This window comes from Leptinotarsa decemlineata, unplaced genomic scaffold, assembly GCF_025532065.1.
Source record: "Leptinotarsa decemlineata unplaced genomic scaffold, Ldec_3_MD MMD2_tig00000882_RagTag_RagTag, whole genome shotgun sequence".
Classification (NCBI taxonomy): Eukaryota; Metazoa; Arthropoda; class Insecta; order Coleoptera; family Chrysomelidae; genus Leptinotarsa; species Leptinotarsa decemlineata.
In genome coordinates this window covers 14,601,673-14,625,404 of record NW_027412556.1, presented here as the reverse complement: position 1 = coordinate 14,625,404, position 23,732 = coordinate 14,601,673, and the positions used below count along the sequence as shown (strand labels likewise).

General features: G+C 36.6%; 1 protein-coding gene across 1 annotated transcript in view; it reads right to left on the bottom strand.

The window, feature by feature from the left end:
• LOC111515441 (cyclic nucleotide-gated channel alpha-3) overlaps window positions 1-23,732 on the bottom strand; it is a 226,660-nt gene that overhangs the window by 71,153 nt on the left and 131,775 nt on the right. Inside the window, exon 5 of the mRNA XM_074175064.1 lies at window positions 5,790-6,083. Coding sequence (XP_074031165.1) covers window positions 5,790-6,083 — 294 coding nt within the window. The remainder of the gene's footprint in view (window positions 1-5,789; window positions 6,084-23,732) is intronic.

Here is a 23,732-nt window from a genome sequence, read left to right as displayed (position 1 = left end):
GAAACCATGTTGCTCACCTCTGCAGAATAATGAATCAGCTTTTCAAAGTTATTTTCTCTTATGGAAGGAAGGATGCTGATTCTGTTCATCAAAATATCTATGATGTATTCAGGTCTTCCGAATCGTTTCTCTAAAGTTTCAATCACAAGATCTACGTTATCGGCAGTTAGCATCATTCCTGCAACTGTTGTCTTTGCTTCCCCTTTTAGAAATCTCTGCAGCTTTAGCATGATCTCTTCATTGCTGTAGTCACAAAACTTGCGGAGATTCTTGAAAGACTTATGGAACAGGGGCCAATCTTGGGGACTGCCATCAAACTGTGGAAAATCCTTCTCTAACATTTTTCGCATGTGAAATTTTTCTGGATTCATTACTTCAAGTGACGTTGGGTTTTGAGTTGTTGAAGCTGGGAGAGAAAACGTTCTGAGAACGTTTGCAACAGTTCCGCAAAGCTGTTGTATGTCTTGTGATGTGATATTTCCTGGTTTCTCTTCGGAAAATTGTCCTTCGACCTTGGGTATGTCATCATTGGGTTTCTCAGTTTTTTCAGGAATACGTGACAGATTTTCTTGTCTATCATAATGAAATTGTTCAGATGTGTAATCTACCCATTGAGACACTCTGTTTCTTTGTTCTTGTTCTTCAACTAATTCTCTCCTGATATTTTCGCTTCTTGCTTCTGATTGAACGTAACTGCTGCCTTCTTCTTGGGCATCTATCTCGGCTTCATGCAATTCTTCTTCGAGTTGAAGAAGGTGTAAACTATCAGCTATTTCCTTCTTCTTCAACTCTCTACGGTTCTTTTCTTCTAGTTGTTGTTCTTCCAGTTCTAGCTCTCTGGATTTTCTTAGTAGCTCCCGTCTTTGTCTTTCTATTTTTAGAGCTATTCTTTTCTTTTTCAAATCCAAACTACTTCGTCGAGATAATCCGGTATCCCTTGAGGCTCTCGAATGAACAGACTGCTTTGAGTGAACCTCATGTATCAAGGAAGTTGACTCGCCGGATTTATCTTCAACGACCTTTTCAGGTAGTTTGTCTAGACTGGATTCTGGTTTCTCACGACTTCCAAATCCGTTTGGCCATACGTAGTCCGATGACAGACTTTGATTCAGACCTGCACCTTCTCGCTTGGACGTACGTTTCTCCATATCGTGATCACGTCGGGGTCACCAAATGTTGTTTCCTTGATAACTATCAAACTCGGAAATGCCCAATAAATCCTACTTTTAGTCAGGATACACTTTTAATGACTTTTCCTTTGACAAATTATCAGTAACTATATAAAACATTTTGTTTTTTTATCTACAGGGTCGTATTTTCAATAAATAAGACAAACTAATAAAAAGATGAACAAATCAATATAACAGTACCACGTCAACAATCTCTAAAATAGTCAATTCTCGTCCATTGGAAGAAAAAATTGAAGCGATTTTTATTTACGGTGCGATGCGTAACTTTCACGAGACAGAAATTATTTCCAATGAACGTTTTACGAATCGTCCTATCTGTCATCCAGGTCATCCATTCATTTCGGAAGAACAGCAGGCGTAAATAGTTGGTGAGATGGTATTAAATCCTGAACAGTCTACTTATTCCGTCGCGAATGTTTGTGAGGTGTCTCCTTCTACTGTGGGAAGACTTTTGAAGAGGAATAGGTATCATCCATACAAAATTAAAATGCTATACCAAATAACTGAAGATGACCCTGATCGAAGAACAGAATTCTGCGAAATCATAACGAAAACCATTGTGAGGCATCCATAATGCCTCCATAATATTTGTTACAGTGACGAATGTACATTTTTTTCAAACGGCAATGTTCACAGAAAATTGTCGTTATTGGATAAACACCAAGCCTCATGTTTTCCGGGAAACACATACCCAATATCCAGAAAAAATGTGATGTTTGGGCAGGAATATTGGGAAACCATATTATAGTACCTCTATTTATTGATCAAAATTCAACAAGGGAACTGTATTTGAATATGCTGGAAACTACTGTTGCTCCTCTCATCACTGAAATAGTCGAAGCGATTCCTAATGAATTCGATATGGATACTGTATTCCAATAAGAAGAAGCACTACCACATTACTCCAGACAAGTAAGAAACTATTTGGATACTATACTTTTCCCGGTCGTTGGATTGGCCGTCGAGGTCCTACAGAATGGCCAGCCCGCTTGCCAGATTTGACACCTTTGGACTTTTTCCATGGGGTTATTTGAAGCAAAAGATGTACGAAACTGAAACTGCTTCAATATTGGATATACGGCAGAGAATAATAAATATTTGTAGAAATATTGACGTTACTGTGTTCGAAAATGTTCGGCGTGAAATATTGGATAGGCTGTTCATATGTCAAGAAGTTCAAGGCAACCATTTCGAGCATCTTCTGAACTGACCTCAAGCTTGTTACCTCATATTATGTAGTGAAATGTCAATGTATTCAGGCAATTATTTAAATTTCCGCCATTTTGTAGTTGTTGAAGATATTGACTTTATATTCTAGGTTTGTGAAGCATTTGTCAAGAGTTTCAAAAAGATCTGTTAATTTTTTTTCAGATCGTGCCCAGTCGCCATCTTGAAAGTTTTATCTGTCAATTTCACTTCAAAATAAAGTATTCATGTATTAATTTCATTATCCCAAATTTCGATATTTTGAGTTGACCTGTTCAAAAAATAAAAGGGGGGGCATTAAAGAAAAGCACTGTATGTTGTTATATCGTTATATTGTAATATCAAGAGAAATAAAATAAGGCATTTTTCGCATATCAAAAGAAAAAAAGATTGTGTTTTGCTCATTCATGTCACATGTTTTGCAGCCAGTATTCAACTGTTCTCTTTTTCAAAATGTTCATGAGAAAAAAAGTGTGAATATTTCGGTTTTCCAGATACTTTTCCCATAAAGTATCGGAATGTGGGATAATTCAACGGAATGGTCCAATACTCGAAAAATCGCCGCAATAATCCGGGTTGTTGAAATTGTTCGGATTGGATTGAGGCCATAAAAGAAACTTGACCCAATAAACATTACTGCTGTTTCTCTTTTCTGGCCAGTGGAAAGATTGTAACTTCTGGTTGTTGGTTTTGGTCCAGTGCATTCGGTTTGAAATCAGCGGAACTATAAGAATAACTTTGTAAAATTTAAACAATTTCAGGATTTTCATAGATGTTAGTAACTATACAAAACATACAGAGTGGTCCAACGAAAAGTATGCACCTTGCTTTTCTCCTTTTTTTGTAACCTAATGCTTTTGAGGGGGACACATTTTAGATGTATTTTTCTACCTGTGCCTTCAACCCCCTAGCGAGGGTGAGTAACAACCCTAAAATTTTAAATAGAAAGTGGGGTCGAGTGATATATCATTTGAAAGGGCACAAAATTATCTTTCCAATGATACCTAATTTGTTGTATTTCACTCAAACATGAAGAAAAACAACTACAACCCAGTACTTTGAAATGTGTAATTGACTTAGTAGAATCCTACTTCAGCAAGTGCTGAAAATGTGATCCATTTGCTTCCATACAATAATACAGATTTTGTTCAAATCTATTCCTAACATTCTGTAGCATATCAGGTGTTATACTTCTGCACTCTGCTGTAATTCGTTGGCGATAATCTTCTATGGACTCGGGCTGCGTAGCAAAACATTTATTTTTCAAGTGTTCCCAAATGAAAAAGTCTAAAGGCGATGAATCAGGTGACCTGGCAGGCCATTCGATGGGGCCTCACCTTCCAATCCACCGTCCAGGAAACCGGTCATCTAAAAACTCTCTTACCGGAGCAGCATAGTAAGGAGGTGCTTCATTTTGCTGGAAATGAAGCCGAGCATCATTACGATTTTGGTCATTTTCAATTATTTCTGTTATGAGAGGATCAATTGTATCTTCAAGCATGTTCAGGTAGACCTCACTAGTTAAATTCCCAGGAATAAAAAGTGGCCCTACGATATGACTACCTGATATGTCACACCAGACATTGATTTTTTGAGGGTACTGGGTATGGACCTCTCGGAATGAGTGTAGGTTTCTGTCATCCCAGTAACGGCAATTATGCCTATTCACAGCTCCATTGAAAACAATGTACTCTCATCGGAAAAGCACGTGTTGAATGATAGGTGCGGATCATCAATCAGTAGCTGGCTCAGTTATTTACAAAATTGCAGCCTTCTATCAGGATCATCTTCATTGAGTTCCTGTATTAATTTAATTTTGTACGGATGACATTTATATGCTTTTAATATCCATATTATGGACAAACGGGAGACACCTGAGGCTGCAGCAAGCTGACGGGTACTTTGAGTATGATCCAATTCAACATGTCCCAAAACAGCGACTTCCACTGCTTCATTTCTGATCGGTTTCCGTGGCTGGTGTTTCACATTACAGACAGATCCGGTATCGACAAACTTTTGGACTAACTTGGCAACGTACGAATCATTCACATTTTTCCCGGGATGACTGTTATTGAAGAGGCAAGCAGTAAGTCTAGCACAACTATTTTGTTGATAATAAAGTTTAACAATTTCAACTCGTTCAGGAATGGAATAAACCATTTTTACAGTAAAGTTGAAATAATTTCAAAAGCAACCGAACTGAATCAATGAACGTTTGCCTAAATTCTTTCTGCACACTTATCTGCTGTTGTTATTCGAACCAAAAAACGTACGAGAGAAATTGAGGAATGTAGTAGTGATAAAAATGCCGTTTTTTCTGAATTTTCATTAACACCAAAAATATAGAGTAAATGTTCTTGCTTTTTTTATAACTATTCAAGTAAATACAACGAATCAGGTATCATCAGAGAATTTTGTGCCCTTTCAAGTGATATATCACTCGACCCCACTTTCTATTTGAAATTTTAGGGTTGTTACTCACCCTCGCTAGGGGGTTGAAGGCACAGGTAGAAAAATACATCTAAAATGTGTCTCCCTCAAAAGCAAAATTGACCTGTCCGAGCATTTTTGCATTAAGTTACAAAAAAAGGGGAAAAGCAAGGTGCATACTTTTCATTCGACCACTCAATATATGGACTCACTCGGTAGTTGTAGCTAATATTTTTTTATAAAAGGAACTTAAAAGGTGGAAGATACATGTAATCCCAACATATCTCATCGATACCTTTCATAAATTACCATTCAGGTCTAACATTCATCTCGAAGTGACAATAAAGATTATTATAAATGTCTCATAATGAGATAGGAAGAAATGATTGAATTTGTGAAGCAGAGAATGTTACAAAAACACTGAATGGTGTGCTACAATGTAAAACTTCAAAAATCCACGGAAGTTATACAGTATTGAAAGTCTCAAGAATAGAGCAAAACAAAGTAGCCAGACTGTCATTTTTGATCGGCCAAGTAGCCAGTAGCGTTTTGTATGGCAGGTAGCCAGATGAAATCCAACCATTTTCCATCCTGAATCGAAATACCGACTTATAGAAACCACAGATGTGAGTATTTCAATTGAAACAATGAAGAAACTTCATAGATAAGATTTCTTTCATAGAAGAAACTAATGGAGTTCCAAAGTTGCAAAGGATCAACTATCTCAAGTATTGCTTTCAACATAACCGTACTGTTGAAAATTTGCAGAATTTCTTATTTTGATGGCACCAGAATTAGCCTCACACCAGACGAACATCAAATTCCGGTTTTGAAGCTTTGAAAAAATGAGCTAGACTTCAGGCTGCATGAATAGTTTTAAATTGATGCAGGATAATCCCCTCCTAACACAGGGTTGAAAAGTCGTTTCAAAATAATATTCTTCAAAAATATTCCTTAACTCACCTTTTCTACAAATGTAATCGCCGGGCGAGAACAGGACCGGCCTCAGCCTAAGCACCAATTCGCATAGGAATCCAGCCTCAGTATTTTGAAAGATTTCCACCCTCTTCAGGGTGTCTAGATGCACGTTGATTGCAATTTCAGCCTTTAGCTTATCTGGAAGACACGATACGGCTCTTTCTTCATCTGAACACTTTTGGGTGAGCCACAAGTAGTCGAACCACTTGATCACTTTGACTTGTAAGTGGTTTGGAACGCGACGCATGCGCATGTACGTTTTCACGCCGTCCAGTTTGGCTGAAACAAAAACAAATATAAATTTTGAGAATGAATGAATAAAGTATTCCATTCCTGACACCAAATTGATTGCTTGCATTGCTTCTACACTGTATATTTGATATAGTAGTAATGTACATTATAACGTAGGCTGCAAGACTAACTTCTGTGAGGTATCTTTCATGAATATCTGTCGGATATAAATCAATGTTCAGCGCGGTATTAGCGGGAAAGTAGTTGTTTTCCGACCTGCATTTACCAGAACCTACTGGATAGATAAATGGGGAGACATGAATGTTTTGAAATTTTTCTCCGAGAAATAATTTTTATATGATTATATACATGTTTCATATGACCAATAAATTAAATTGTTTTCAAATGTTTGAGTTTGGATAATATTAATCTCGCTGAATAATAATGAATGAAAATGAACTCACTATATATGTCACTTCACCAAGCCAAGTGGCAAATATAGTGGCAATCATCTCAACTTGTGAATATTTATAGAATGTTCAGTTTTGTTTCACCGTTTGAATCATCGTATCATCTATAAATGATGACACTGGTCCAGTACTATACAAATTCAAAAGACCGTATAGGAATCACACGTTAAAAGGTAAGACCTCGTCAGTCCTTAGCTCGCACTTTCGACTTCTGAGAGTTGTCGTTCGTAGGAAAGCGAAAGCTAGTTAATGGAAAAATTTAACAGAAAAGGGGACCGGAACGGTGACAGTGCTTTGGGGAACACTTCTGAAGCGTGAACCTTCGGGTGGCTTTTTCAATGTATTGTGATCAAGTTCTTTAGTAGATCAAGAAATCAGAAGTATTGATTTTTTTTGAAAATATATCGTTTGTTAAAAATCAATATTACTATCCGTTGACATACCTTAACTAAAAGCAAACTGCCTATTCGAGAAGAAATTATGTTTATTCTGATAAGTTTACAATTGTTTTCTTCACATATTTTCATATTATTATCAGAGGTTTAATAAGTCATCTTTTCAAGCCAGCAAGCAACTGCTTGCTGAAATTTTGTTTGTGATATGAGTAATGGGATTTTTATAAATACGGACGGATATGAATTTCAATGTATTGGAGAGTACACAATCTAACCCCGGTTTTTATTGACTTGAGGCTTTTTTTACGCTTTTCACCTTGAACTCATCTGTGTTATAGAAGAAAACTGATTCATTGGTCACATTCATTTCTATAACCGTTGTAATTAGCATTCAGTTTTTCAGTTCCAGTAAAACAAAAAAAACTTGGGAATATTGATTTATCCCATTCCTGACACCAAATTGAATTCACGTATTGCTAGTACTTGCTTTACCCCATACATTTCATAATGCCCCATAATCATAGTGTGCATATTCCTAATTTAAAACTTGTTATATGAGATTCATCCGACTCCTGACACCAAATTGAATACACGTATTGCTAGTACTTGCTTTACCCCATACATTTCATAATGCCCCATAATCATAGTGTGCATATTCCTAATTGAAATCTTGTTATTTGTTTTGGCTCAACAATGCTGGAATGGTATTATACCGCTTGATATCGCTTTTTGTTATCATTCTGCAATTAAAGTTTTGTTGACAATCGGAATCTGCCAAAAGTTTTCCAATTTACTTTATTTACTGTCTCGCTTTGTACGAAATTAGCAACTTATCGCAATTAGCATTCTACCGATGAAGAACTGAATGTTCGAAGTTGCGAACTTGAGTCGTTAAGATTTTTCCGACACAAAAAGGGTTTCAGTTGACGTTAGCTCTGGGGACTGTAGTTGTTTCAGTTATTTATCTTGAGTACTGTGCAGAAATTCTTTCACAAAAAGCGGAAAATGAAAGTTCGAGATATTAAAAGCTTTTTGTTTTGCGTCGAGAAAGCTAGAATAGACAAGTTAGGAGTTATTCTGATATTCATATTACGGCAGAAAAGAAGTATGAAGATTCAAATTAGTCGACTAAGTGGTTTTTCATTCAAAAGAATTCCAAGAGATTTCAAAAAGTTTAGTTAGATCTCGACGCGATGGGTAGTTGTATTTTGCCGAGTACTTTTCACATGTAATGCTCTGGGTGGAATCAAGTGGGTTGGATCGAAAATATTTGTATGAAAGGGAAAAGTCTCCCTTTCTTTCGACGTACCAGGCAATCAATAGTGATTGTGATGTTTACGACTTCATTCAAGCGAATGGCTAATTTTTGAACAGAATCTGGTAGAGTCAGGTTCAGTGACAAAGCTCAATGTCGAGTCAAGTCGAGTCAAATATGCTTTATTGTCCGAAGTATGATAATGATAATAAAAATAATAATATTTATTCAGTTGGATCATCTATAGATGACATTGAGTATGTCAAAACGTGTACAAATACAAAATTAAAAATACAAACTCCGTACACTAAGAGGCACAATATACAATTTACATAGAAAATATAATATAATATATAATATTGAAAACGAAAAATAATCTGTTATTTATGTAACAGCATCGTTATTAAAATCTTCCTTAAATGTTACACATGTACAGGGTCATAAGTTGTCATCCATATATTCTTTGAGAGAATAATAAGATTTTTCCAGGAGCAACTCTTTGATTTGATAGTTATACTGTTTTAGAGCCAGATTTTTTATTGTACTTGGGAGTTTATTGTACAATTTAATGACCATAAACCTGAGACATGATTCAGATACAACTAATCTGTGTGTTGGCACTTCCAACTGTAGCGAAAGTCAGACGCTTTGATAAGCCAAGGTCTTCAATGTTATTGAAGAAGACCCCATGCATTGGCTTATCCTTGCAGAAGTGAGATGATCTCTGCGGCTTTTATATGAGCTTTTTGCTGAAAGGATTCCAACTCGGTGACAGACTTGTGAGCACCTCGTTCAGTGTCTAAAACTAAACCGAGTTCATCAGCTGCTCGGGCAGCTGCCCTAAAGAGAAATGCTTCAATTCCTGATCTTTCATGGTCGCGGATCATGCAGAGAAGGGGATCCGAACTCCTGACGACTTTACAGGCTACATCCAGTACCATTCTGTCATGTAAATACTCATGTAGTTCAACCGTGAAACAGACGATTTGGAATAAAAACTCCTATAGAGATAGATGCATCTTTTTTCGGGTCTTCACGTCGAGTTGATACAGCTCCCCCGAGTCCACTTCACTATTCCAAACGAGTAGAGTGAGATTGGATTGCCGCTCCAATCTCACATATTTGTTGCAGCAACTTTGTTCTTCACTGACAGTTCCGATGACCAGATCTCTTGAAGTTTGTGCTGATACTTGCCGCGGAAAGAATTCGTCACTGCTGTTACCTCTTGTGAGTGGCATTGTTCCACCCCGAAGTAAGTATACGTCTCTCCGGCACTCAAATGATGTAGGATGCTTCCATCTACAAGCTGCACATCCTCTCCGTAGTCCCCGCATCGTTCTCATTTGAGATGGACCATTGCACATTCGTCTATCCCGAATTTCATACTGATAGCATGCGTAAACTCTTCCATTACCTTCAAGGACTGATGGAGATCCTTTCCTCCAGATGCATGAAGGTTAAGGTCATCCATATAAAATAAATGGGTGACCTTATGCCTCCGGTTTCTGGGGGTGCTATAGTTATACCTGCGAGTATTTCCGAGCGCAACAGATAATGGCAATAGTGAGGTGCAGAAGAGAAGGGGACTGAGAGAATCTCCCTGAAATATCATTATTATTATTTTTTTTATTATTAATATTATTATTACTAAAATTATGACATAATTTCATGAATGAGTTGAATTTAGTCATGTCATCGATGACTGTTCGTGAGATATTCATTCGTTCATTTGATTCAATCCCAGTCATAGGAACTTGTTTGAATTCAAAGTATGCTTTCAGAAGAGATTAATTTTTTTGGCTTTCTACTGCTTCATCTCCATCTCCATACGAAAAATGTGGGAAACTTCCAAATACACTTTTCACAAAGATGTGTAGATCATGCAAAGAAATATCTTTCAGAAACAAACTGGAAGATTCCCATATTTTTTGTATAGAATAATTTGTATGGAATAAAATACCCTCTCGAAACAAAACTATTTTCAAATAAACATTTAGTTACACGGAACAGATTGGGAGCAGCTTTTGATTATTACAATTTAGTATTAGCTCGACAAATAACTTGCTATAGTATAACAATTTTGAAGTGAAGGTAACTCATATACAAATTGAACTGAGAAATAACGGTAACAATGTTAAATGTTAGAACTAAATTCTTACCGGGGTCATTTTTATTGTCTATGCATCGCCATTGTAAATACTTGAAAAGTAAGATGATTCCATAAAATTTGCCCCCCGTAACAAGACAGCTTCTGCATATCGATAGGATGTTCGAACGAATAGGTGGACCAGTTCGTTAAATACTTTGAAACATCAGTAAACTGATCAACACTTCGCAGGTCTATTATATTTGCGTCCTTGAAATGTCATAACTAGTCTTTCGGTTTCTTCATTATCAAGCGTCCTTATCTGCATAGGCGTAGTGTGTTCTGTTTCTTGTGAAGGTGACTTTGTTTTGTATTCATTAAATATATTTTATTATATTTATTAAATAGACTGTTATATTTATTAACTTCAAAATATAAGATAGAGTTGGCCGATACTTGTTATTGAAAATACATCATCATAGATTTTCATCACATTCAACCTTTATTGTGAGATAAATAGTTGACCTAGTCATTAAACTCAGGTAAAAATGTTCGTTAAACTTAGGTATAACTGTCATTAATTAGTTCCTAGAATATTATTAGTTTCTAAGTAGATAGTAATTTTTCAAAAGTATATATATATATATAAATCACAATGTATGTAAAATTCAGTTTGTTAGTGAACACGCTTGAAAAAGCTACTGTGCAGCGAAACACGTGTTGCGGTTTTGTTAATCTGTTCTAGTGAAAATTTTTTGCCAAAAAAATTATCCTATCAAATTTGTCTATTTCTAGTCATGTGTGTCGAAATAACCAATGAAACCATCATTACACTGATAACTACCCATGGATAGTTTTCACGGGTAGTTATCACTTATGTCATGACATTGCTGAGCAACCAACACAATAAAGTTGTTTGACATTTCAGTAATTCAATTTATTTCGAAAATGTCACTTCCTCGCTTTGGTTTTCATATTTGAATATTGATCAGTAACATCATAACCAAATAATCAATAGTATGCGTGGAAACACCTATGCAGTAACCGAGGCAAATACAGCAAGATCAACGGAATATCATTATACGAATTGTTCTTTTAATAACTGTGTGTTCAATAAATAATTTTGTTCGAATTGCAAAAAATTTTCTCACCGAATATCCCTCGAACATTGATAAATAACTCATAATTTCATCACAACTTTCTCAAGCACGTTATTTTAGGTACCAAATAACGTGCTTTCGAAAACTGTGATAAAATTATTTCGTTAGTTATCAATGTCCTTGGGATATTATAGCTGAAAATGTCTCAATAAAGTGTTTTTCAAAATACATAAACTTTAAAATAGTTTTTGAGGTGAGTACACAACTGACAAATAGCTGAGTCATATGATTGAATTTTATGAATTTTTATAGTATTGAGATAGATGCCGTAGCAGGTCCAAGTAATGTACAAAGAAAGCGGAAGTTTATGTCGTTAAAAGAAAAACAGATTGTTTGTAGAGTGTACGAAAATTTAAAAAATACACTCCGTACAGTGGAAGCTGAAGCCCAGTGTTCATTTTTAACGGGAATATCCGTGTCGACAATTGAATGTGTTGAAAAAAAAGGTGACTGGGATTGTGCAAGCTCTAAAACTACATTGTCGTGGTAGAAAAAAAAGTTGAATTGGACGAGTACCAGAAAAATTTTGTATGCTATACCATTCACTATTTCTTTTTTGAGAATGAAGCGCCAACCCTCTAATCCATTGAGACTAAGGTAATGGATAATGATCTCATTCCAAAAATGAGCAAAGATAAGTTGAGGAAAATACTAAAAGGAGATTTAAAATTTATATATGCCAAACGATCTCGTAAATCTGTTTTAATAGAAAGAGAAGATATAGTCTCATGGCGACGGAGACATCTTCGCTCTATTAAAGAAGTGCTTTCTGCTCACAAAAAGATTTACTATCGGGACGAAACGTGGGTGAATGCTGGTCACACAGTATCTAAGATCTGGCAAGATACTACTGTACAGGGTTACGCGGACCAACGGGTAAAGGGCAACGACTAATTGTCGGCCATATAGGTAGCGAGAGTGGCTTTTTAGACGATAGTGCACTAATTTTTTTATCCAAAAAAACGGGGAATTATCATGAAGACATGGATGCCCAACGCTTTGAAGGATGGTTTGAATCCCTTCTTTCACGAGTCGAGCCAAATTCGGTAATAGTAATGGATAACGCTTCTTATCACAGCCGATTAGTACACCAGAAAAGCAGACATTCAGAGTTGGTTAGGACAAAAAGGAATTCCATTTTCCGAAGAGATGGTTAAGGCCGAGCTGATGAGCTGATGTCATTAAACAGCATCGTGACAGATATCGCCAGCATGTGGTGGATACAATAGCTCATGCTGAAGGCATCATTTTGAGACTTCCTCCTTACCATTGCGAGTTAAACTCGATAGAATGATTCTGGGCTCAAATCGAGGGTTACGTAGCTCGTGAAAACATGACACATAAAATTTCTGATGACCAACGTTTATTAGAACTTGTAATGGAACGGATCCGGAAAGAAGATTGGGCTAATGCTGTAGCCCATGTGATCAAGGAAGAAGATAAAATGTGGAGATAGGACGGGATGGTAGACACTGTTTTCGACCGAATAATAATAGATTTGAGTGTGACTGGGGATTCCTCTTCGGACGAGTCAATGGATTCTGAAACTTCATAAACATAACATAGGTAATTATTTCTTTGATTTGTAGTTCTCTTTCTATATAAAAGGAACATAATAATTATTATGTGAATTTTCTGTTTTTTTGAAGTACTGTATTAGGCATGATAAGAAAATGTAATCATTTTTACCATTGACACCAGGTAGCGCCACCTACTATAAATTTTTTTAAGTAATTACCTATGTGTTTGAATAAATGAAAATATTATTTTGGTACGCCTCTGCAGAGTTAGTAAGAGGATTATCCGTTGGTCACTTCAAGTGCGACGTTGCTAATGAATCACCTTCAATTGAAAATTGTTGGAGTGTAGCCCATATTTTAAGTTATATAGGAAAATTAATATCATCAAGTTTGTGAATGGAGAGTTTATTATCCACTTTATCGAATGCTTTACTGAAATTATAGGTATAAAATATCTTTTATGAGACTTGAGAAAATATATTTTTCGAGAACATTTGATGCCATACATTTTATAAACTACCCTCGGCTCTACTCGTTACAATCGGTGGACATTTGTTATTACCCCAATTATTCACAATCCCAATAGCAACCCCTGGAAAAAATCAGCATTCAAAAATTACAACAGATAATCTCCTTCTCCAATACCTACGAAATCGGCAAAATCGCTCAACATCAGTCCTGCTCTATCATCGAACAACAATAAAACAACACTTCGCGAATGACGTAGAGCAAACGATCAAATGCCATATAATTCATTAGGCTTAACGTTTACCGGCTCTGCCGGATACACCGATAACGGAAAAGCATCAAAGCTGGAAATCAATGGTGTTTGCTGCTGTTCGTCATTATTTGATCTGTTCGAGCAACACGTAGCTTTTTTGTGTCTGAAATCATTTATCGCCTGGCTCATTTGATGTGTGATCGTGGTTGGCTGAAAAGCTAAAGATTTGTTATTATAATTCATACAAAGGGCTGTTTTAAGCTGAAAAGTCTGAATGTAGACTGAAAACTCACTTAAATCCATTGATTTCTTCTAGTACAATGAATTATTAATTTTTCTAGGAAGTTTTCAGATGTGATAAAGCTCTGCATGGCTGAATCTGTTGTGAGATTTATCCTGAGGTGGGTTATAGGGCACGACAGGAGTGAAGGTAATCGCATTGCCGACTCTTTAGCCAAGGAATCGGCTGGACGAAGTGACACCTACTGCCTGATGACCTCTACAATTGCCGAATTAGCCAAACGCAACATCCATGCTCAATCTCTAAGGAAATAGAATGGAATCAAAGGATCCAATCTATCCAGGTTCACCCTGAACGACCCTGAGAAGCTGTCGCCGAAGAAATATCTGGCGAGTTCAAGAAAAAACCTACGCTTAACAGTAGGATTTCTGACTGGCCACTGTCAACTAAGGAAATACCTCCATATTATGGGGCTAGTGGATATACCTCTATGCAGGATATGTGAACAGGAAGATGAAACTGTCAGCTATGTCTTATGCGAGTATCCGGAGTTGTCGTCAGATGCTCTTATATCAAACTGTTGCTGCGTTAGTTACTGTGAAAATTCAGCACATGAATATCGGACAAGTCCAATACTGACCAAACAACAAGAATCTCTTCATTATTCTACGCTCAAGCGTTTGCTGACCTGTGATTGTTATACAAAGAGAGATCGTTTTCTTCCGTAAAGCAGATTATGCTTTTCCTGTTCAAAAATTTGGTGCAAAGCAGGTTTATAAGATACCCTGTTTTTGGAAAAAAGACAAAATCGCTTCCTGGCTGCTGTAGCTGACCTCCTAGATTCGTCAAAAAGATTGAGAGCTGAACAATTGAGAAACTCTTGCTTTTAAATCGAGGGAAAAACAGTTGGAATGGATGTCAACGTTCATCTGCCCTGAAGACTCACAGTCGGAGTATTTGGTTTTTCATCATGGCAGAGCTTCGAAAAACTGTAACCGGTATCTCGAAGTTGTGATGGGTTCAGAGTTATACAACCTTTTGACAGGGATAAACACACACTTCAGAATAAAGGCATCGTTGGGATACCATTTGGTTAGGAAATACTGGCACAATGAGTGATCATGTTAGTACCACATCTAGTAGTGCTACAATTGACCAGACATACGATAGCTCGATTTGCTAACCATTGCCATCCTTACTGGATGACTTGATGCAAATCAAGTAAATAAATATGTAATGAGGATGTAAAATATAACAAACTCAAGTAATCACGAGAAAATATCAGTTGGAGTTGAGCAGTGAGCAGATAAATTTGTGTTTCTTAGAATGGATCATATATCAATAGACAGGAAGATCATCCAGATACTCCTGAATAGTATGAGAGACCTATTCTGAATCTATCAAGCGCTCTTACTTCTTCAGTTTGAGCTGACAGGTGATTGAAGAATATGCTACCATTGAATATAATTGAGTCTCTGACCGAGGAGCTCGCGGTAACGAAAACCATTTGAAATAAAGCTATTGAGCAAACTCCTCTCAAAGCAATTCTTCACGTACCTATATATAATACGGGGATATATCAGAGCAAAATAGGCTGTTCTAGGATGTGGGTAGCTCGGTTCTGAAGAGATGATTTTTAGTGTGTAGCACCCTAAGGCAAGCCTCTTGCTTGAGTTCATTGTGTGATTTATTTTAACTATTTAAAATGTTTTGTTATACGGGCAAACCTCAGGTCAGTTGCGGCAAACAGAAAGTATGCTAGTTTGATTGATGTAGAAGGAAAACTTATTGCAGTCACACTATTCCTTGATGAACAAATTGGGACCAAAGATCGAGTCTTGAGGTGCACCAAATTTTATGACCTGATCAGAAGAGTTGTTTTAACATTTTGTTTGATGCCCATTGAATACGATGGAAACCAGTGAGGGCTGATGTCTATGAAGCCATAATAGCTGCAGCTCTTACAAAAGGATATCACGCTTGTCAAATGCTTTTGGTCGTAGGTCGCAGAAAATAGAGGCGACTTATTTGGAATGTACGATAGCATCACCATTACCCTTATTTGTTTGAAATTCGAACTGGAGTGAAGTAAGAATATCATTGTCATTATCTGATTTTGACAAGTTTTTCTATATATCTGGCAACGGTAGGAATGCCTGATAGAAGTCTGTAATTGGAAGAGTCATCATTAGGTCCACCCTCATGAAAAGGGATTATGGGAGAAGTTTCTGGAAAGATGGAAACTCTGGAAACTCACCAGATTGGAAAGGAGGTTGAATAAAGCAGATTCTCAAACATTTTTGCAGGAATGTTGTCTATTCCCTTGCTATTCTTATTTTAAATGTAGTCGAACACTACCATCAATTCTTCAGAGTTTCTTTCTTGAAGAAAGGAACTGTCGGTTATGGAAATATCGGAAAAACATACGGGATTCATTGTAGATATATATTCAATGAGTTTGTCTGCCATGAGCATGAGAAATAATTCAATAAGTTAGAGTCCAGGCAAACTCAAGCTGAATGTTTATTTGCGTTTCTTCGTATCGAAAATGGGCCAGCTTTCTTTCGATTTATTATCTGCCTTTTCTAATCTTGATTGGAGGATCAAAATCAAGATTCGAAAAATATATATATGATTTCCATCGAGAAATTATTTTTCCGCTGGAAGAAATCGGTTACAATACGTGAAAACATAAGTTTCATTCATGCTATTAGATGCAACTGGTTTCACAAGACAACAAAAATTAAGTCTAATACATTCGATGTTGGAATAAGTATCCAGTTCATCTTCTCTCAATAATAAATAACAACGACAACGCTATGAACCGTTAATAAGGCACTCTGAACTGAATTTTCTAGTGCTCCCCTCTGTCAGATAACTCCCCACTCAGAATTGAAATCTACCTTCTCATTACTCCCCTTTCCGTTGGACGTGTATCCTGTAGTCTGGATTATCGAACCTCAATCACGACTGAAACCGAATACTGCAGAGGACAATTTGACCTCGTTATCCTGCGGAACACTTTCGTGATGAACTGGACTGACTCATTTTTACTGCAGCAATTCGATACCGGCAGCAATTAGATTCGACAATCGGAACTAAGTCGCATTGAAAAGCACTTAAAGCCAGCATTTTGTGTATCGATAGTCCAGAGATATTAGACTCTTTGGAATACGGGATATTTTTTCTAGAGGGATATACTTGAATGAATTATTTCAGTTGATCATTTATTTATTTATTTATTTGCAACTTTGGCAACTCAACTAAATTGCGCATGGAATAAATATTTGCCTTGAATGATATCTTTGCCAAACAATATTCTGAATCGACTTTATGGTTCAACAATTTACTAAGAAAAATGACGTAAGCAATTTTCTGTCTGGTTTATAGTTCGTCAATTTTATATATTTTTAGGCTAGAAGTATATGGAGGAAAACTTCGATGTAATCTGAATTTGAAGTTTAGGAAGCGTATGAACCTATTTTGAACCTGTTCTATTCTATTTATATATTTTTGATGAAAAGGATTCCACACTATTGTTGCATACTCAAGATGGCTTCGAACGATGGAGTTATATGAGAGTATACAAATTTCTGGTTTTTAAAAATCTTTACAGTTTCTGACTAAGAAGCCAAGATTTCTCAGTGCTTTTTTAACTACATGGTCAATATGGTTTTCAAAAGACAATTTTTGATCAAGAATAATGTCTAGATTCCTTATTTGTGGAAATTTTTTCAGAGGTGAATCGTCTATCTCGTAAATGTAATCAAAATTCTGCTTTTTTCGAGAAAATGTTATGGAAGAGCATTTATTAGGATTGAAATGTAACTTATCATTATTAATACATTATCATTACTGATAGAAAAATGATAAATTTTATAATTATATATGACGTTCCTGTCCTCTTCTGCATCCTACTATGACCATTATCCGTTAGGCTCACAAAAACCCAGGTGACAAATTGGTGACCTCATACTTTCGGTATGAGGTCATATAAATGACCCTGAAGTGTATGTCTTTGGAGAATAGAATTTCCTTCAATTTCTAAGGGTGGTGTAGTATACAGGGTCTTTCACGACGAGTGTTCGTTAGGAATATATGGAGAACGATTCAAAATAAAAACTTGAAATTTTGTGGTAGTGGGTTTTACAAAATGGCCTTCTTAACTGAAATATTTTCAACTACCGGACTCTTGCCGTTATACCGGAAGTTGAGGGCAACTTCCTTATTTGAAATGGAACACCTTGTGTTTTATTGCATTTTTTAATTTCTCAGCACATTTTAGATCCACTTCGTATAACAATGCCTATACCCAAATTCATTAGTTTTCGAGATATTAATTTTTTTCTGAAAAATTTGATAGTTACAGCACCACTCCGAAAAAATCATAACTCATAGACAGTAACAGTTGAAAATGTGAAATTTCACAAAATCACACCTTAAGCATCAAGTCGTGAACAAGTCAATCGAATTTTCGAAAATAATTTTCAGGGTGGTCGACCTAAAATATAACATCAAGAAAACTGATGAAACTCGATTTTTTAATGGAAACCATACACTATTCTATTATTTTTGGATACTATAGCAAATTCAAATCCAAGATAGAGTGGATGTAAACATCGACATGCCCTACGTATGTGATATTGAAAACCCCAAGAATTGGCCAGGGTCGTATTCAGAACCAACATCTTGTTGATCGCAAATGCTATATCATACTTAGGAAAACTTTTTTATAATAACGAGTGGAATGCACAAGTTTTGCAGTTTAACGGGTAAAACGCAGATAATATGTGTAATATAAAAATATTTTCATTGGATTTTTCACAGCGCACTCAAGCGTTATATGAAAAGAGACGTAATTATTTCTTTATTTATAATTTTTATTTTATGTAAAATCAAAAGGAATATTAATCAAAATTATTCAGCTGAATGAATTTGTCTCTTCATCAGTAGTGTCATCCTCACCAATCTGAATTATCAGTGGCTTGATTTGTGCCTCTATATGTTATCAAGCTTCCACATCTTTGTCTTGACTTCCGATATCACATGCTGAACACACTTCTCCCATTTCTCCGCTGTGACTCTTTTCAAAGCCTGATCAACAAGTACTTTGAGACCTGCAAATTTGAACGTGGTGTTATGCTGAGCTACAAAATTCTTCACATCCGCCCATATTAACTCGATGGGATTGAGCTCGCAGTGGAATGGAGGCAGGCGAAGGACAATTTTGTTTTGGCCTGCTGCCATCTCATCGACTATATATTTTTGGTATTCAAGCTTGCGCTCCTTGACACATTTTAGTAGCTGTACTCTTTGCATTAAGTTTCCAAAGCTAATATTCTTTGATCGCAGCCAATTTTGGGTTTCAACCTTCTTTGAAGACGTTGTCGGAGTCTTCTCTAACCGTCGCGAATGATAAGGTGCATTGTCCATTACAATCACAGCATTATCCTCCAGATGGGGTAGAAATTTGGAAAACCACTGTTCGAAAGATTCACCGTTCATTTTTTCGTGATAATCTCCAGTTTTCTTCGACTCGAAACACCACAGCCCTTCAGCAACAAACCCATTCTCATTGCCGATGTGACAAATAATAAGCCATTTTCCTTTACCTGAAATTATGAAGAGGTATGTAAGTAAATAAAACAAATACGAAGGTATTTATATATTGAGATTGAGGCAGGTCTTAATATAAATATAAGTTTACCTGATGGATTTGTTAATCCGGTGGATAGTCCATCTAGAAAGGCCCTCCTAGATGAGGTCATAGTTTCATCGATCCATACTTTAGGGGTAGTATGACCAGCATTAACCCAGGTTCCATCCATATAATGAATTATTCTCTATTGTTCCCTATAATATTTAATTTTGGTCAAATACTCTCTCCTCCATAACACAATTTCCTCTCTATCCAATAATAAACTATTGCGCCCTCGTTTTTTCCATACAAAATTCAAATGTTTCAATACGTTATGGAATGTTGACCGCTTAAAACTTGACAATAAAACATCTTCATTTATTTCTGTGAGTACTTTGTCTATCGTGGGAATTTCATTTCTGAAAAAGTACTCATGCACTTTCCTCCTGATTGCATGTTTATCAGCATCATCTATTGATTTTATAATGGTTTGACGATTCTGATTTGTATTCGGTTTGGAAACTGTATGATTTTGTTTATATTCCCGTAAAACATTGTAAGTCGAAACGCAACACACTCCAATTTTATCGGAAACTTTCGATAAGACTTCGTCGACAGTCGATGTCTCAATTTCTTCCATCTCTTCCTTGAACACATTTAAAATCACTTCTTTCATCTCAACACTCAAATGTCTTTTTTTGGATCGTTTCCTGGCTGGACTCCGAGGATAGCTCACAGTGTCATCAGCAGTGTCTGTACTGGACATCTTGGAAAACAATTTTGAACAATATACCATAACGCACGCCACACAAACACGCAAACGACTGATTACAACCCTGTGCTGGTACCGAACTCGTACCAAGAAGGCGAATTCACCAGTGAACGCTGCCCTTTCCATCTGACACTGGGCGATCACGTGACCATCACGCTTCGGTTTTGTTTTGTTTTACTCTATCTTGGATTTGGATAGACTTTAGGAAAAAAATATATCAAATTGATGAAGAACGTCCTATACCTACACCCCTGGCAAGATATATCCGATTTTGGGAAATATTTGAAATGTAAATCATTCGAAGCAATACCTAACCAAGAAAGCTTTGAAAAAAATGAAATTACAACAAAAGAGAAACAAGTACAAATCAAAACACAACAGGATCTAATAGTCAGTATATTTAACATGGGTTAATGTATGCTTTTTGTGTTCATCGTACCTTTGGATCAGTTATTTCTTGGTTTGTCCGATATAGAATTTGTTGCAGTCCGAGCATATCCCGTTTTGGTTTTTGTCTTCTTTTTCAAGAGATATGGACGGTAAATTAAGACACTTATCATGAAATAGGCGGGCTGCTACTTCCTGTTGTGTTCGGGTTTTATCTCCGTCACCAATCATTTGTAAAACTGTTATTTCATGCATTTCCGTTAATCTAACCATTTGTCAGACTTGAAGTTAACGAACTTTAAACTTAAATTGAAAAACTGACAACTAATGTTGTAACATACAAAACAAGTTGACAAGGCGTTCTAAACTAACGTTGCCACGGAAATTATTTACGGTTCTCTCAAGGATACCAGCTATAGTTTTTGCTTACTTTCTTATTATCAATACCTCAACATGAAATAAGTTTTGAGTATATTGCAATAAGTTTTGAGTGTATTCAATCGAATTTCAATAACCACATTATTTTAATTTATTTTATCTTAATTGTTGCAACAAATTCGAAAGAAATAATATTTCTGAATAGAGCATGAAGAGACCTTCCAAACGATATATCACAAGCCTATACTTCCTATTTAAAAAATTGGGGGTTGTACCTATCATTCGACGGGGGTTGCAGGTGGGGGTAGCATTTTTCTGTTAAAGAATGTGAAATTATAATTTAAATTCAACTTGATTCGGGATACTGTTAAGATATGTACCCTAACCGAAATAATGAATTTATTCCATTTGGCTCTTACACACTGTATGTACGTAATAACAGACGGTCCTCAACTTAACTGAGCACCTGAATTTTGTTTACCTGCGACAATGTGGGTACGCTAATCTGAAAACCGGCGAGTAGACCACGTCGATTTGGTCAATTAGTAGATTAAATCCGCAATACTCATGCCTATGAATTTCCAAGCATTCCAAATAATTGAGTTTACAACCCTTGCTTGTAGTGAGCGAAATTTCATATCGTTTAGATTCGGGAACTTGTGGTTGCATTTCAAGAAATGGTTTGAAAAAATCGAAAAGTTTTTACCTAGTCTAAAGAACCTTTCTAGTTCAGCATACCGTTATGAGAAATTTCGACCACATTGTCTCACATAAGCACTACCAAACTCCGAAAACATGAGCTAATAAACTCCGATGGAGAAATCAGAAGTTTACAAGTTACAGTGTCACGAATGTGATAGTGTTTATGCACGACCGGGCATGAAGCAGCACTTTATCGCCCGGATCTGAGGGCGCAAAGTAACACTTTAGTCCCCGCGGACTACTTTATCGCCTGGCGGGCGATAAATTGATTGAGCAGGCGCTAAAGTGAATTTCAATATCATATCGATAGAAATCTAAGACGTACACTCTCTGTGTAGTTTTAATTTTTTACATTATTTCCGTTGCACCACCGGACGAATTCTTCATAAACTTTTTCGTAAGTTTTCTTGGAATTATTTGGCAAAAAACTCAAATGTCGCATCATCAGCTGCTTTACTTATTTCTGGTAGGGTACAATTCACACTTTCTTCGTCGCTTGTATCCATTTAAAAATCCCTAATAAATTTTCTGTTACCACAAAAATTGACGGAAATATGGCTACTAGCTTATATATCTTATTTCGAAAAATTGACTGAGTTGCCATAGTAACATTCATTCCATCATTTCTTGATTTATTGTTTTCGATATGATATGAATATACAGTTTCAGGGCAGCGTTGATGTATTTCTATCGATTTCTAGATATAAAGAGGTATCTATCTATATGACATCAAATATACCGGTCGTGCATAAAATGTTGTATATATTTCGGGCGTGATTTCTTTTTATGGACCTAGGTGGTCACGCTGAGATCCATAAAATCGAATTTTACGCCTTTTATGCACAAATAACTATTATGTGGGACGATGTAACCGAAATTTCTCAAAACGATATGCTGAAAATGAAAGGTCCTACAAACTGGGTAAAAATGATTCGACGTTTTCAAACCATTCTTTGGAATGCATTGCATATTAAGGATAACGTTGTTTATTATTTCAGTTTATTGTATCCATTCAAAAATGTCCTTATAGGACGAAACTGCAGTAACGTCAATCACAAATACAAGTGGAAGTTTTATTTCTCATTCTGTATCTCTCTGTTTCTGTAGAATAGGGAGGGTGAGTGTAAGCCTACAGCACTTAGGCCACATGTGACCCATTGTACATCCTCCCGAGGAGTTGTCCTTCTAGGTTATCGTCCATCCTGACCTTTTCAGGAAGGTGGACAGGTCACTGGGAGACATCTCCTATATATCGGCAGGTGTAGGCCAAGACTAGCCGAACACACACTCTCTTATTGACGATAACTCCGTGCACTCGCTTTGGACATGCCTGAGAGTCTCATCTTCCTGTTCACACATCCTGCATAGAGGTGTGTCCACTAGCCTCATATTATGGAGGTGTTTCCTTAGTTGACAGTGGCCAGTCAGAAATCCTACAAGATTGCATCCTTTGATTCCATCCTATCTCTTAACGGATTGAGCATGGGTGTCACATTTGGCTAGTACCGCAATTGTCGAAGTCATCAGGCCGTAGGTGCCACTGGGTCCTGAAATTCTTAGTCCAGCCGCTTCCATGGCTAAAGAGTCAGCAATGCGATCACCTTTACTCCTGTCGTGCCCTTCAACCCACCTCAGGATAATGTTATTATCCACCGAAGCTTTGGTCAAATCTTGGAGGCACTCTAGTACTAGCCCTGAGGTTACACCCTGAGGATAATAGGGCTTGTCTGCTGTCAGTGCAGATTGTTATGTTTTTGCCAGAAATTCTTCTCCTGGTTATTTCTTTTGTGGCCGTTGAGATACCAGCCAGTTCTGTTTGGTCCACACTGGTATTTTTTCCCATTCCACACTCAATCCTTAGGCTTAGTGATCTGGAGTATACCCCACATCCTGAGCCTTCTTTGGTTTTTGAGACGTATGTATACAGTGTCACCGATAAAGTCCGCATCAAATGGGAAACTTTTTCATTTAT